Source organism: Ceratosolen solmsi, unplaced genomic scaffold (genome assembly GCF_000503995.2).
Source record: "Ceratosolen solmsi marchali unplaced genomic scaffold, CerSol_1.0 scaffold63, whole genome shotgun sequence".
Taxonomy (NCBI): domain Eukaryota; kingdom Metazoa; phylum Arthropoda; class Insecta; order Hymenoptera; family Agaonidae; genus Ceratosolen; species Ceratosolen solmsi.
Genome location: NW_011948437.1, coordinates 405,340 through 421,868, shown reverse-complemented (window position 1 = coordinate 421,868; position 16,529 = coordinate 405,340). Strand labels below are relative to the sequence as shown.

Sequence of the window (16,529 nt, the reverse complement as noted above, 5' to 3'; positions counted from 1 at the left end):
TTATTATTACACTTTACCTAATAATAGCTTCAGTTTATAGTACTAATTATGCTAATTATTGCTTACACGTGACAGAAAATTAACGGCACTTAATATAACTGGGGGAAGACGAATTGCAATCGATATCAAGAATGACGAATAGAGTGACTATTCGGTAAATATTTTTATCTTTTATAAGAGTTATCATACCTTACAATGAACTAACCGATTCGTCACAGACAATTGAAATTTTTTAATATTAACAGTAACACTAATAATGAATTAAAAACGTTTTCCGCCAAAATTTTCTCATTCTCTTATTATAATCTTTTTGATAAATTTTCAAAAAAATTTTGCCAATTAGTTATTTATTTAATTTATACTATTTATTTAATTTAGTTCAATTTACTTATCTCCGAAGTAATAGAATAAAGTAATAGCTTTTAGAAATATGTAATGAGAAATTTTTACTATAATCCGTAATAATACTATATTATTGTAACTAAAATTTTATAATTTACTTTAATTTAGCAAATACTTATAATGGGATCTTAATTAAATTTTTGTCGTATAATAATAGTAATTACTAACTTTTAATTGATCAATATTAAGCTATTTTTTTTACAAACTTTAGATACTCGTGAAAATATTATACAATTAATTTAATGAAATGAAATTGTTGTATATTATGCAGATGATTGTAATATATTTTTCTTAAACGTTATCCTTGATATTATACCTCATTCTTAAATATACACATATAGACTTAAGTGATTTATAATTGATTAGATTTATTCTAAATATCACATTTGCCATAATTAGTTTTCTACCTACATTATGTCTCGTGGAATTAAGTTTATTAATATACTTGTATTGTGCTCATGCTATCGTTTTCAATAAAATCTTACTAATTGAAGAATTTGAAATATTCATTAAATAATTGAATGGAAGCGTTAATACATATATCATACATAATAGATAGAATATCATTAATATTCAATGTATGTATGTATGGGCGTATAAATTTTATTAAAAATAGATTTACTTTCAGTAGTTTGGAATAGAATTTCGAAAGAATGGTATCACAATTGAATTTTAAACTTACGAACATATCATTATCTTTCATTATTATTTAATTTCTTATGCATACTTACATCTATCCTATTAATAATTATAATTACTTTCAAAAACAAGTAGTTCCACTCGATATTTTTCAACACTCGCGCATATTAATTAAATAACTCTGCATCATCGGTTTGACGTTTATTTGCAATCATTAACAATAGATTTATCAATAAATGTATTAACAATAAATGGAAATGTATATGAAAGCAATTACGTTAGCTTATTCATTAATGTTTTATCAGAATGGATAAAACTACTATTGTACTTTCTTATAACATTACTGTATTATTATTGGCTTGCAGAATTTAATCATTTAATAACGCTGCAAACTGGGTTACTTGCTTTCATTATAATCTAATGCCCTTGCTCACTAGAATTAATTGATATTTAATAATAAACAAATTAATAAATAAGTAAACTGATGCAGATACATGTGCATTGATATTATTCTCTGGTGGATCGATTTTATTTTGAGATTTGTGCAAATTACAACGTAATATGAAGCGAATCAACCGTTGAAAATCAAAATTGAAAATATAATATAACGATGAGTGTGCGTCGACGAATCAATGATTTACTCACTACTTTATCATATGAAATATTAAAATTCAGTTAATTTAGAAAAGAATTGATTTCATGTGTTAATGAATTTAAATGTGATATGTTTTTTTTTTTAATTATAGATAAAAGCGCAGCGAAAACTTATTGCCCCTTTGTACCTGTACAGAAATATCAAAAGTTCAAAACTTGTCGCTGATACGAAGGAAAATAATCTGAGAATGTGATTTGATTTTTCATATCGATAACTTTTTAAAAAGCATACCTTATTCAAAATTATATTTTATCTGACTTTCTGGTTTTTGTTTTTTTGTTTTTTTTTTTTTTTTTTTTTTTTTTTTTAATCTCGCTATAATAATAAGAAATATAGTAATAAGAAGATACTAATGGTAATGAAATTGTAGATAATAAAACGAAACGATTCCACGGCAAATTTCTAAGGAATATTTTTTATCGCCAAACCATGGTATTTTAAAATGGACATGTAAACGGCGGATTTCGCAATTCGTATTCGAGTTTTAAGAGAAGTCAAAATATATTACAGAAGCCTCAAGAATGAAGTATAACGCATTGATATTACATGCCGCATTCTTGCGGAGAAACGAGGATACTCTTCGTCACATATCATTGTACGCGCATAATGGGCACGTCATCTTTTTATGCATATTTTTCTCACAGTTTCTAAAAATGAAATGTTAGCGACTTACTTAGCTACAAGGAAGATTAATTCAATGCTCCCTACGTAAGATAGGCAATGCGCTAAAGGTCCATTCTCCTCTGCCTGAGCAATAGTTTTCACTCATTTTAACTCATTCACCGAGTCTCGAGCTTGAAATTCGTTTTATAAAACCGAGGCTCGTGTTTGGAAAACAAACTCGCGAATCAATGGACATTGTAGCTCTCACTACTTACTCAATATTTGCACTTGGATTTCGTTGCTGCTGAAGCCGAGGGCTGAGAGTTCGAACACGGCTGGACTGCCGGCTGGGACGAGTCTCACCGAGTCCCCGACGACCGACATCTTGGGGCTCGGCATTATGCCCACCTTCCAAGGTGATCCTGCAACGTACAAACACATTGTTCATCACTTTTAATAAATCAAAATTCCCACCAAGTCTCATCATTTCAAAGCTATGCGCGCTACGTTTTATCCTTGTTAATTTTTTTGTTTGTTTTTTTTTTTCCTTTTTCTTTCTTTTTTTTTTTTTTTCGATGAAATTTTTTCTTTTAGTTTTTTTTTTTTTTTATTTATTTTTAGCCCGTTTACCAAGAATCTGATGCTTTAAAAGACAGACGTAAACTGATAATATGAAACGAAAAACACTTGGTCTAGCTCGTTGGGTTACGCAATTGCTATCCAAATTATGAGTCGCTTATACGAAATTACGTATGCACATTCAAGGAAAGGAATCACGAATCCAATCGAATTACTGTGCGAGAAAGCTGATAATTTCGCTTCGCCAGCAAGGCACTGATCACGATTTGTTTGCCACAACCAAGTCTACGGATACAGGTGTTACAGGTGAGTCTCGAGGCTCCTTAAGAATCGCAACATCCGATTTCTTAATTTCCTGACCTGTGGTGCAGGATTTCCATAGTGTGCAACAAATGGATTTGGATCTTATTGCGATAGCGCGAGACATTCTAAAGGAGCGATCATATAATAGATGATAAGGGTATTTATTAGTGTAATTGATTCTTTTAGATGTGCAGTTATTGCGGATCAACCACTCGTTCAATCACTACGATTAAAATTTCAAAACTCCATCTCGGTTAAGTCTGCGATGGAAACACTCGCGCGAGAGCACTGACTGAATTTAATAAAATTTTTAATTGTTTTTATTTGAAAGAAAATATAAAACATAAATGAATGAATAACAAAAGCAAAGTACAATCGACAACCTATTTACGGGCCAGTGCGCGCGCATCGATTTTTCATGTACGTGTTCGATAACAGTCTGTATCACCCCTCGACATATAAGTATCGAGAGGTAACGGGACACTGAAAGCGGTCACTGGAGGCGAACAACACTCGTATTTACGTCCACAATCTGGAAACTGCCAAGCTGCTTTACCTGCTCGGATCAGCCGCTGTTACAACAGATCCTGGAAGGTTTCGGAAATCGCAGGTATACGCGGATACCGTCTCGCGGGGGGTGGCGCGTAGTAAGATTAGAAGGCAGGGGGCGGGGAGGGCAGACGGACGGGCACGGACGATTCAACCGGCGATACTAGAGGAAAATCGTGGAGGTATGGGCGCGGCGGCCACGGTTGTTCACATTCCCGAAGTCTGGCGTCGTATAGCGTCGTCGGTAGGAGTATTTGCCCATAATACCGGAGGATTAAAGCGACGCGAGGATGTTGACAGATAAATAGTTAGATAGAGAGAGAACGAGAGAGAGAGGGAAGAGAGAACGAGAGAGAACGAGAGAGAGAGAGAGAGAGAGAGAGAGAGAGAGAGAGATCGTTGGGGGGATAAGAGTAGGACACACACGTCGGCACCTCCAAGGGGACTCGACCGCGACTTCCTTCGAGGCTCGCGGCGACGTGTCGCGAAGACTGGCGGATACTGACCGTCGAGTGCCAGCCAGCAGTGAGACCCAGAGGACGCCACCGTCGTTCTGGGCCCCCGAGATGCTGGCTAGGGCCGTACGCAATGTAAGGGGGCCTCACGTTCGTCGCCCGCGGCCTTTTAATCGCGGACCCATCTTAGAGAGAGAGAGAGAGAGCGAGAGAGAGAGGGAAGAGAGAACGAGAGAGAGATGGGGGGGGGGGATTGAATGAGAGCGCGGTCGAGAATCTTCCTTCGAAGATAGATTCATGCCTTAAATATGTGCTACGCTATTTAAACGCTCTGGCGAACACTGATTATCAGATTATACATACACACGTGGTGTTGTATGAGATTCGCGGGGAACTGGCCGGTAATATTTTCGTTTATTTCTTGCATTTGTACGTGTCACCATTAAGTAACGTGACATATAAATTGAGATCGTATTAATTGAGAGTGTAGTGGATCGTTCGGCGTATCATTAATTATTTTCAATAGTCGTTATAGTTAAACGGAATTTTCTGAGCGCAATGCTGAGTCGACGAGTTGTTTAAAGTTACATTGCAAAACTCACAGTCGCCTAAGCTACTTATTTTTTTTTAGAAACATCGGATCGAGCATTGCAAAAAATCAGCACTTACAAGCACTCGATAAGCCAATAGAGAATTATAAATGTTAGAATAGTGGGTAAAAAGAGAAAAGTAAAGAAAAAAGATAAGGAATCGATGGAAATTAACGTGGCGAGCTTTTTTTCTAGCTTAAAGAGAAATTTGAGTTGAATTAAAGAAAGGTTCGCGATGAGATTCCGTGGAATCTCAGTGATATACGGATGCGCGGAATGTCACATCACGAGCTTTGTACACTTACGGCCGAGAGGATGATAAAATGTCTCGGTTATTAGTGAAAGCGTGTTAGTAGGGTAATAATAGGTGCTCGTTATATATCCCAGGCGCGAAGAAGCTTCTCGATCAGAGATTGCGGACTCGAGGGAAAGGTTCGATTTTCGGATAAAAATTGCCGCGATCCTGTTGACGTAGATGCAGAAGGTCGGATAATGCGGCAGAGAAATATTCGGCCAGACGGGGGCGTCGACGCACATTCACGACGGTTCTGCTTTCCCATTGTATTCCCGTGCGGCGGCCCCGCATCTATGCCAGTGGCTCTCAAATCGAGCATTTCCCCTTTCGGCATCCAGCTCTCCATTCGCGGCCAAGTTTCTTGCTCCCGACACCCCCCCCCCCCCAACCCCCGCCCCGCCCCAAATCCCGTACCGTACGACCGCCTCACTCCATCTCCTCTCTCTCTCTCTCTCTCTCTCTCTCTCTCTCTCTATATATATATATATATATATATATATATATATATATATCTGTGTCTCTGTCTCACGATACGTTTGTATGCGCATATGTGCGACACTCCGTGTGTGCGCACAACATTTAATTAATATACGTGAACTCAGGTGGGGGTCGTCGACTTTTTAAGGTAACCCTATGCTCACGGCTTATTATTAGATCACTGCCCACGTGAATTATTGAGTGATTATTGTTTAATCGGAGTGTGTAATAAGACGCGTCCGAAATCATAAATGAAAAATGCCATAATGATAATGAAACAGAAAAAAATTAAACTAATAATTAAACTAATATTCGTACAAAACCATTTTTGTTTGCAAACTATACTTTATACGGTTCATATAATGTATTGTAGTTAGTAATATTATATAACTCAAATAACACAGATGATTGAAGGCAATAATAATTATAATATGGAAATGTTTTTTTAATCAGCAAATATGATATCGCAATATGTTGAGCAAAAATGCTTAGAAAAAAGTGTAGTTAAAAATGAATGTCTAAATAATCAGATCATAATATCCAAATAATTATTTTCATTGAATTACCATTACGTTTAAAGTTGAAAATTTGTCTTTAAAATTATCTTTACGTAAACATGATGAAACATTCGTTCATCTAATACAAAATATCAAATTTTTATAAATTACAATTCCCCTACAGTTATATAACTTATTAAAATTATTATCCTTACGTGAAATATTATTTTCCTTAAAATTTCGTATCTTTAGATGTAGGAAGAATATAAAGTCAAATATATTCGTGAACTATTATTATATTTTTATAGAAATTAGATTAATAAAGTACAATTATAATGAAGTTAAATCAGACGATAATTTGATTTGCTTGAATTGGATATTTAACTTTATATAAAATAACGTCGATCTATTTAGAGTAATGTTGATAAAATTGAGTTTAAATTCAAATGAATTACACCTAGTACTTGATAAAATTACAACAACATTTTTTAAGGATGAAAAAAAATGAATTTTTAGTGAAATTCAAGTGAATATTGAGACTAATAGAAACGTTATTGGGGCATACACACACACACGCGCGCGCGCACACACATATATATATATATATATTTATTTATTTATATATTACGTACGCTCGTTTGTAAACATAATAATGGCGGATCAGGAAAGTGGAACAATACTAGATGTAGGGGAAGATAATGATAAGAACAATAAAGTCGAGGCATGTGGGAGGATGAAAAATATTTGCGAGTAAAGTATAATCGAAAGCGAGAAATCCAGGAAGTAGAGGAGAATAAAACTTAAGTGAGTGGCGCGATTGCTACTGCATTCCCCAGGTATAACGGCTCTTAAGACGTGTATCGAAGCTGTTCTCTCTCTCTCTCTCTCTCTCTCTCTCTCTATCTTCTTGCTACTTATATATGTTTTTTCACTTCGGAATTCTCACTCTTTTCGAGTATTCTTCAATTTTGTTGTCACTAATTTTGTTGTGAACATGGTAACTTTGATTTTATGGATAAGATGATCGTAATATTTTCAGTTTCGATAAATACTCAAGGATAAATTACATTTACATTTAAATTTTAACAATTATTTAATATCTATAATATTGATGATTGTTTATAATAAGCAATAAATGATAAAAATAGCGACAGTGTTACAACGAATTTTGAATAAAATAAATAAAGGATAGGAATTGTCTCGGACACGGTTGAATAAATTAGAATAAAAAACATTTCCTTGATTTGAAATTTAATTTTAATGACTTTATATGATAATTTGAATATTACTAATAATTTCATAAATTGAATTTTTTAAAATGACGTTCTTCATAATTATTAAAACAAAGATACAATTTAGCATTTTAGACATTTGATTTTTATTTATATTCAAGGGAAACTTTTTAAATTATTCTTTAATATTATTTCTAAACTAAATTTTAATATATTTAAAAGTAGATTTTCTTAGTATTTTGAAAATTTATTCGTGTTTTTATATCTATATAATTCTTAAACATAATAGTATTTTATAATATTTATTGGGCTCAGTCACGTTAATTTAAAAATGTTAAAATTCTACAATAAAAATGATCGATTCAGGGTTTTATTCAATAAATATAAATATAATAAATTGTTTATAAAGAGAATTTTACTGTAAAAAATTCAGTTATAACGTATTTTTATTTTTTTTTTAATAATTGTAACTCTATGGATTTGGTAAAATTTTAATTGCATTTAATATAACCATTCCATATTTCCATGTGCTTCATTAATTTTATGGGTACTAACATTCTTATGTAAACTTAAGTGTACTTTTTGTACAATTACAGCTATATGGTTATAAGATAATGAAAATAGTCATAGAAGATACGGCAAATAACGATTGATATTTGATTAATCGTGCTTCGTTTAGTGCACGTTGTTTAATAAACATGTAAAAAAAAAAGTTTCAATATTACAAAACTATATATTGGATATAAAATAATTCTTTGCAAAATAACGTTCAAGTTCTATTTTATACAAATATATTACTTTTTACTTTAATATTAAAAAAAAATAATAAAAACACATACATGTGTATTTTAATACTAATTGTATTTTAAACTATTGTTTGACTTTAAATTATCTTAACATAATATCGTATAACAATATATAAATGAACACGTTATCATTAATTTTTTATAAAATAAAAATATTTAAAAATGTATCGATTCTACAGACAATACAAACTATGAATATTATTTACAGGCAGTAATATTATATCTTATATGTTCAAATTGTATTTATCGTTTTGTAAGATTAAGTAATACGAATGATATCATTTACCTATCAAAATTTTACGCCTAAAGCATTTTAGTACTTCAGACATACATGTTTCATGTCCATCTTTGTAACTCTATTCGCGCATTGAAATCACCGAATTGTAATATAAAATAATCAGATTCAATATATATATATATATTATGAAAATCATCGATAAATTAAAAAGATTTTAAAAAGAAAATGTAATTTTAATAATAATTATATTAAAAGTCTATATTTTGTTTTAATTAATATATACAATTATAAAGAATTAATTATTTAATATTGATCATTTGATGTAAGAATTACAAAATTGATAAGAACTTATAGACTACTGCGTTGCTGTTTTATTCCTTTGCCAATATTCGTACAAATACACATATAAATAATTAATTTAATATTCAACAGGCGAATTATAAACTGCTGTTATATTAGTTAAGAAGTTAACAAATACACGACTGCACAGAATATTAATTTTCTGTACTTTAAGAGCTTCACTTTCCTTAACAGAAAATTCAAGGAAGTTGAATCGTATACAATTATCCATAATATTTGTCAATATCATTTATGTTGAATAATTCGACTTTGAATCATTATAGTATTACAAAATAGCTATAGATTTCTATAAAATTCTAACTTTTCATGAATATCTAAATATAGAAAAATATGTTAAATATTAAAAATCTTAACGATATATATACCAAATTTAATATGAAAAAACAAAGAAATTTATTTTCATTTTCTTTCCATATCCATATCTCGCCAATTAAGCTTCTATTCTTATATTTTAATTTTTTTTTTTAACATTTTAATTTTCTTTTCGATATAATATTTTATATTTCGCATCACCTATTTTATTAAGGCCACCATCTTTTTTTAATGTTCTTTCTATATTTTATATCTTATTACACGTATTATCATTCAAATCATACTTTTTTGTGTGCTCTAAGTTAATTCTTTATTTATTATATTTTACAACGTTAACTAACACATTTTGCGTATTTTTGTTTCATTATTTTATTTATCATCGCTTTCTTTGATATATTTTACGTCGTTTTCTTATAAATCGTTTACATTTATATCTTTTTGCATGGAGAAGGCCTCATTTTTCATTAGATCTATATACATTTCGATTCCACTTTTACATATTTCTCTAAAATGCTTTTCCTAGTACGCTAAATACGTTTCATTGCTGTAAAAATTCTGTCGTTTTGTATTTAATTTTAATGATATTTATGTATATATAATTAAGTTAAATATTTGTCGTCTTTATACCTAAAAATATTTTCTTTTTATTAAATACCGTATCTTTGTAAATCTTTTAAATCGATTTTATTTATTATCCTTATGGGTTCATCTATAACACTATGTTGTCCACGTTCATGATTTACCATATATTCTACTATTATATCCTCATTTAGCTTGTCTGTTCATTTCTTAATATTTTTATTCGTTATGCTGTAATTGAATTATATTAAAATAAAATGATCTTCACATCGCTTTTTAAATATTTTATTTTCATTTTAAGTATTACTAGTTTTGAAATATTTTTTTAACAATTTTACATATTAATTGATAGGAATGTCAAAAAGTTTGTAGATACTGTAGTTACGGAATTTAGTGAAAATGAAAAAGTGACCATTAGCGAGGAAATATCTATTTAAAACGTAAAATTCATGTGTCACAATTACAAAATATTTATCCCAATAATATGCAAAATTTTAATTATATTACTAAGATATATATTAAAAAAAAGTATTTTATATTATGCAGATTCGAAAAAAATACAGCATATATGATAACATTTTGTTTGATGAAAGGCTTTTATAATTTAAAAACTATCGAATTCAGTCATTTTTCTTTATAATTTATTTTTTTACGAATCTAGTCCATCAACCGGTAAGAAAGTTGGGTTATAATGTTTTTTTCGATAAATCAACATGTTTCAAGTTGATAGATGTACATATAAGATGTAAACATATGTCTATGCTTGAGACAACATTTCTATTTTAATGCAGATGAAAGTTTCTCTATATGGCAATTAAGTTTGTAATGGAGTAATACTTTTTTCATGCACATCAAATGCTTTACATATTTGGTGAAATTCTTTTCTACTGTCATATTTGTAAAGTAGTTATATAGTACTTAAGTCTGAGGTGGAATTTATAATCATTAAAAAAAAATAATAACAATAATAAAATACAATAAAATAAAATTATAATTTTGTAATTATTTTTTTGTAAAGAATAATTTTAAAAGTCAGCCAAGTCTTATTAATTAATAGTTTAATTATTCAATGAAAAATACTGTATTTGTAATATTCAGGGGGAAAATAGAACTATTATAAAGAAATCTTTGTCTTTTTATAAAAACGAAGCATTCAAGAGGGTAAAAAATTTATAAAAAGCGATTTTAAATTAAAAAACAAATAATAACCTTTGTTTTGTTTGCAATAATTTTCAAAGACTATTAAAATTAATTATTGCTCATTGATTTATTCATTTCAAAATTAGATGATGTACGTTCATTTCTTGTATAAAATGTTCGAAATTATTGTTGTAAACAATAATTACAAATACGTTTTGTTAAAAATTAGAATTCAACATCTTAAATTTAAATTATTTTAAAGTTTAGTTACTTGTGTCATAACATTGAATTATTTATTAATAAAACGAAAATGCTCTTTAAATAATAGACAATTTATATTTATGTTAAATATTGTTTAGTTTATTTTAACTGAATGCATTTGTATACTGACTATAATATACTATAGTAAAAATAGTAATAATATTATTTCTCACTTTTTAGTTAATAGCAGAATAATTTTCATTAACCATCAAATTGAAAATGATCAATTTTCCGCTATGATTGTTGGAGAATAATTTTTACTGAAATTCTTCAAACAAAAAAAAAACTTTTATAGTTTATTTTTTACAATAATTTATATTTATATTATATTTTTCTGAAATTATTCTAAAGACTTTCGTGTCATTGTTACTAATTTTAAGTCATTTAAATATATGCATAAATGAATTTATGGTAAAATAAAAATTTACAAATATTTAAATATTTTTAACGTTCAAATATTGGAATTCTAACTAATAAAATTTTCTTATGAAAAGCAATTTTATAATAAATGTACTAGAAATAAATTCCGTTATAGTATATGGCAGCATATACAGCTACAATACGGTGCATAATAGTTATTGAATTTATGGGTAATGCTATCTTTATCAAGAAACGCATGGAATATTATTGATAATTAAAGTTAGAACTCAAATTATCTCCTTGCTGATTGGTTATTTATAAAAATCTAAGTATATTTTGTGAACGGAAAGTATATCCATATGTATATATATATATATATATATATATATATATATATAATGACAAAAAAGAGGGAACGCTAAGAGTAAAAGAAAAAAATTTAAAGGCGAGTGATCAAAATTTTAAACATAAGTACATACACTCACCATGTACGCTTTATTATAATATTATTTAATGTCTAATCACATTTAATGTCAAAACATCACAATCTACTATTACATTATAGTATGCAGTAAAATTTATAATTATAATGTAATAATTGTTGAAAAAAAATTGTATTACGACACTAAATTTCTCACGAAACAGTGAAAATAAGTTTTATTTATCTGATATTTTCTTTCATTTAAATACCGTTTTTCAATATTTACGAGATGTTTAAAAGATTTTTTGATAATTTATCTTGTTTAACAATTCTAATTGTAATTGTAACAAGAATGATAATTCATATGAATACATTTTTTCGTATTAATGCTGTATAAATTTTATTGTGTACGTTTCAATTTTCGTTAGGTAAAAAATCTTTATCCAAAGTCATTATAAAATCTACATCGGGACATATTTCGATAAAACTCCTTGATAAAACTCTACTCGCTTTAAAAGGTCAGGAAAAAAAAAAAAAAAAAAAAAAAAAAAAATTAAATAAAGGCAAATAAATAATTGAAAGTTACGTGCTTAAGACCTGTGAATGACTAAGACGCATCTGTATTTGCAATTAACATTCTTAATGTTGCTACTCACCGATCCTTATAACATATTTAATAATCATTAGGTGAATAAATAAAACTGCTTGCAACACCGAATATTGATAATGCAATTTTCCGGATATAAATCAGAAGATTTTCAAGTTTATGGAATTTATAAAAAATAGTCAGCTGTGTCGTTCGGCTTAAATGCAGTGGATTCAGGTCAATGGAACAATGAACGAGTGCGTGTGCGTGAAATTGCGCATGACAATGACCCACTCGACTAACGCTCGTCTTCTTTCCTACGCGATTTAAAGAGCATTCACCTGCTTTCCTGCCATTCTTCAATTCCACAACTTTATTTAAATGTTTCTACGCTCGATAAATATTTTCGCATATATTTCAATACATAAAGTTTAAAGCCAAGAGAAACTCGAGAGACTCAAAGTATTTAACGCTATATATTATTAACAAATTATAAAATATATTTCGTAATAATAATAATAATATTAATAATATTATTATTAATAATAATAATAATAATAATAATAATAATAATAATAATAATAATAATAATAATAATGATGATAATAATGATAATAATGATAATAATGATAATGATAATGATATTGATATTGATAATGCATAAAATCAAGCAGTAAACGAGATATTTAAGATTAAATTGGGAATGTTCATTGGAAGTTATTGATTTCAATTATAACATATTGAAATACATTTAAATTTTCTAAAAAAAAAATTCAAATTTATATTACAACCTTTTGAGCTAATTAATTCAATTATGTACTCGCTAATCATATATGATACATTTAATAACTATATATATTATTACGTCCGTTTTTAGTTTAATAAACAATGAATTTTACTTGTCAAACGTAATTTCTTTGCAATCAAAAATTTTCGTCATCATTATCGTCATTATTATCGCTATTATTGGTGTTGTTAAAAATATTATTATTAGTACTACAACTATTATTATTATTATTATTAAATTCTTAAATATTAAATTATTTCATTTTAATTATTTTAAATTATTAAATATACAATGACATTATTATAAATAACGTAAAAATGCCATTATTCGTTTGAATAATTTTCATGCTAGAGCATATTACATATTTCTTATTGGTAAAAAAAGTATAAAAAAAGCTAACTATCGAATGTTTATTTTTCAAAATAGTAGGAATTGAGAATAATTGGCACCGTATATCATATACAAATCCAAATATGCCTAAATATTCGAAACATTTTTGCCAAAAATATTATTTGAAAATGAAAGGACGATTAATAAATTAATTACTTTTGATCGCAACTGTAAACTAAAAGTAAATTTAATTTATATGAAAACAAATGACTTACCAGACACGGCTTCACCATTGAACGTCATCTCAACCAAGTGTGTGACAGCCTCGTGGGGAACAAAGGATGCCAAAAATCTTTGACTTCCGAGAGTTCGAACGAAGCTAGTAACGTGTCCACCGTTTACGAGAATTTCTAGGTTCCCTGAACCAGCTCTCGAACCATCGACTATGAAAAAGTAAATTTTTAATTGCTAAGTAATCTGTACACATACGAATACAAATTTCAAGGAGTATTTTTATAAATTGTTCATTTGTTGCTAAATTTTTATTCTTAAAATGTTAATTTTTATGTATTACGTAATATGCATTAATGTTAAAGATCTGCATTGTAAAAAGATTTTCTCTAATTTTTAAATATAAGAAATATCCGCCTCACGATACTTATAGGTGTACAAAGTTTATGGTGAGTATTACATTTTTTATACGACAAAAATTATGTTAGACAACTTTAATACAATATTATAAATATTAACAGCAAAATATATAAATATTTATAAAATAGTAATACTATGACAAGTTATTTAATTTTTTAAAACAAATAATTTCTTAAATAATAAATAGTTTAATCTCGTGTTATTAAAGTATTATTATTATTATTAACATCGTCTTGGTAATTATAATATTCTTTAAGATAAAATATCGAATGAAAAATTACAAACGAAATTTGAATTGATAAGCTTATAAGCTTACTTTCAAATTCAACTGGCTCATTAATGACACCATTAGGTATATTTCCAACTTGAATAGCTTTAGAGTTGTATGCTTGAGACCTGTAATATAAAACATATTATGCATAAAATTTCTGTATTTTAATTAAAATTATTTTCGATTAAAATGAATATACAAAAAAAAAAAGAAGAAAAAAAAGAAAGTATAATCGTGTATTCTTTCTTATACGACGAAATATTTAACGAGAATAATTTAATGATTTAAACATTTATTATTATTGAAAGATATACATGAGCACGATTGAACAACGTACGGTTTGATATTGAAGAATAAAAATTATTTATTTTAAGCACTTTTCACAATATTCAAGTTGAATTATCGAGAGTAATGACATGATTTATATAAATCATCGATTGATTTATACGAAAGTTAATTTTCAAATATTAGATAATGATTTTACTTTAAATTAAATTCTTACATACAAAATATTGTCAGGCAATGCATACAAAATTATATCAGGCCAAGTAATATGCAAGAATCCACGGAATTCAACAGCCTCGCTTTCATTGTCAAGCATTTACGATAAATTATCCTAAGTAATATAATCATAAAGATCTGTATAACTCTCTAATTAATACTTAAATTTAATTTAAAAATTTTCTAGTTATTTAATTGTTTATTTATCATGATGTTTACCTGTGCTCTAAAGCAACTGTAATCCCGCGAGTATCGAATATCGAACTCTTAATAGAAAAAATGTATTAAAAATTTATCTTAACTTGTATAATCGTTGTGTCAATAAAAAAAAAAAAAAAAAAATAAATAAAAAATAATAATAATGATAATAATAATAATAACAAATAAAACAACCATATCAATTTATTAAAAAAATGTTTTAACACAGTTTAATGAAATGCTAAATTCATTAAATTATTAACGCCAATCAATATATCGATCCACAAATGTATTTAAAAGTTTCAAATTTTCTATCCATTTTTTCCTTTTAAATTAGGAATTTTTTTCCTTTTTTCGTAAAAGAATTTACCTAAATGGTGAACCTTTGATGTGCTGACCATTATAAAGTATTTGAATAGTATGCTCTCCGACTTGATCTGCGGTTATAGTGTACGATTGACCTCGAATTGTCGACTTTTGTACAGGAACGGGTCTACCATTTGGACCTAAAATAATAAAATAAATAAATATCAAATAAATATTGCATTTAAAAAATAATCAAATTCCATGTACTATTAAACGTGTGATTAGTTATGAATATTATTTGATTGGAACAATGATAACAATATTCCTTATTATAAACACTATTGCAAGAAGAAACGTAGCGTTATAATTGTACATAAGAATGCAGATTTTAATGGAATTTTTTTAATAAAAATAATAAAACTAAACATCAGCAATGTATTTAATCTATATATATATATATATATATATATATATATATATATAAAACTAAAATAAAATAAATAACGAGATATTACGCTACCGGTAACAATTACGGCAATTCTGCTAGTGTCTAAACTAGAATCAAGGGTAAAGCAAGTCGGGCGATGCACGGCCAACATTTGTAGTGCGCTGCCGGTCGCCATTGTCTCTTGATTAGACATTGTACGTAAATGCGATGATTCGTCTTTTAAATATTGCTGCTTTTCTTGAATCGTCGTGGTTGTCATTGTTGTCGTCATTGTCGTAGTCGTTGTTGCTGTCGTGATCGCAGACATCGTGGATGCTGCCACGGATGAAACTGTATCAACGACATCTGGCCTTAATGGGCTATTGGCTTTATTTTTCAATATGCCTCGTGAATTGGAAAACGAGTCGGTGGTATTTAATTTTGGTGAGTAAGTGTACTCGGAGCTTGAAAACTTTTTCAGTGACGAATAATTTGCCGATGAATTTTGAATACTGACATTCGGCAGTTCGTTTCGGTAACTGTTGTTGATGCTATTCGAGCTCGTCATCGTCGATTTATCCGCAATCGATGAATTATTGGCTAAATTGGCCAAAGATTCGAGGCTTCCGTAAGAGAGGAGTGATTTGGTTTTCGCTATCGCATCCCACGAGTCGCGTCTCGCAGCACCTCCAACCATTGACGAAACTACAATAATTAAT

The 16,529-nt window shown here is 28.6% G+C and overlaps 1 protein-coding gene across 1 annotated transcript in view; it reads right to left on the bottom strand.

Moving 5' to 3' along the window:
• The window catches only part of jbug (filamin-type immunoglobulin domains fbug), a 46,158-nt gene that overhangs the window by 17,018 nt on the left and 12,611 nt on the right, over positions 1-16,529 (bottom strand). Inside the window, exons 10-14 of the mRNA XM_011503288.1 lie at positions 15,904-16,515; positions 15,448-15,583; positions 14,424-14,503; positions 13,732-13,899; positions 2,575-2,721 (exon numbers count right to left, since the gene is read on the bottom strand). Of these exons, the coding sequence (XP_011501590.1) occupies positions 2,575-2,721; positions 13,732-13,899; positions 14,424-14,503; positions 15,448-15,583; positions 15,904-16,515 (1,143 nt within the window). The remainder of the gene's footprint in view (positions 1-2,574; positions 2,722-13,731; positions 13,900-14,423; positions 14,504-15,447; positions 15,584-15,903; positions 16,516-16,529) is intronic.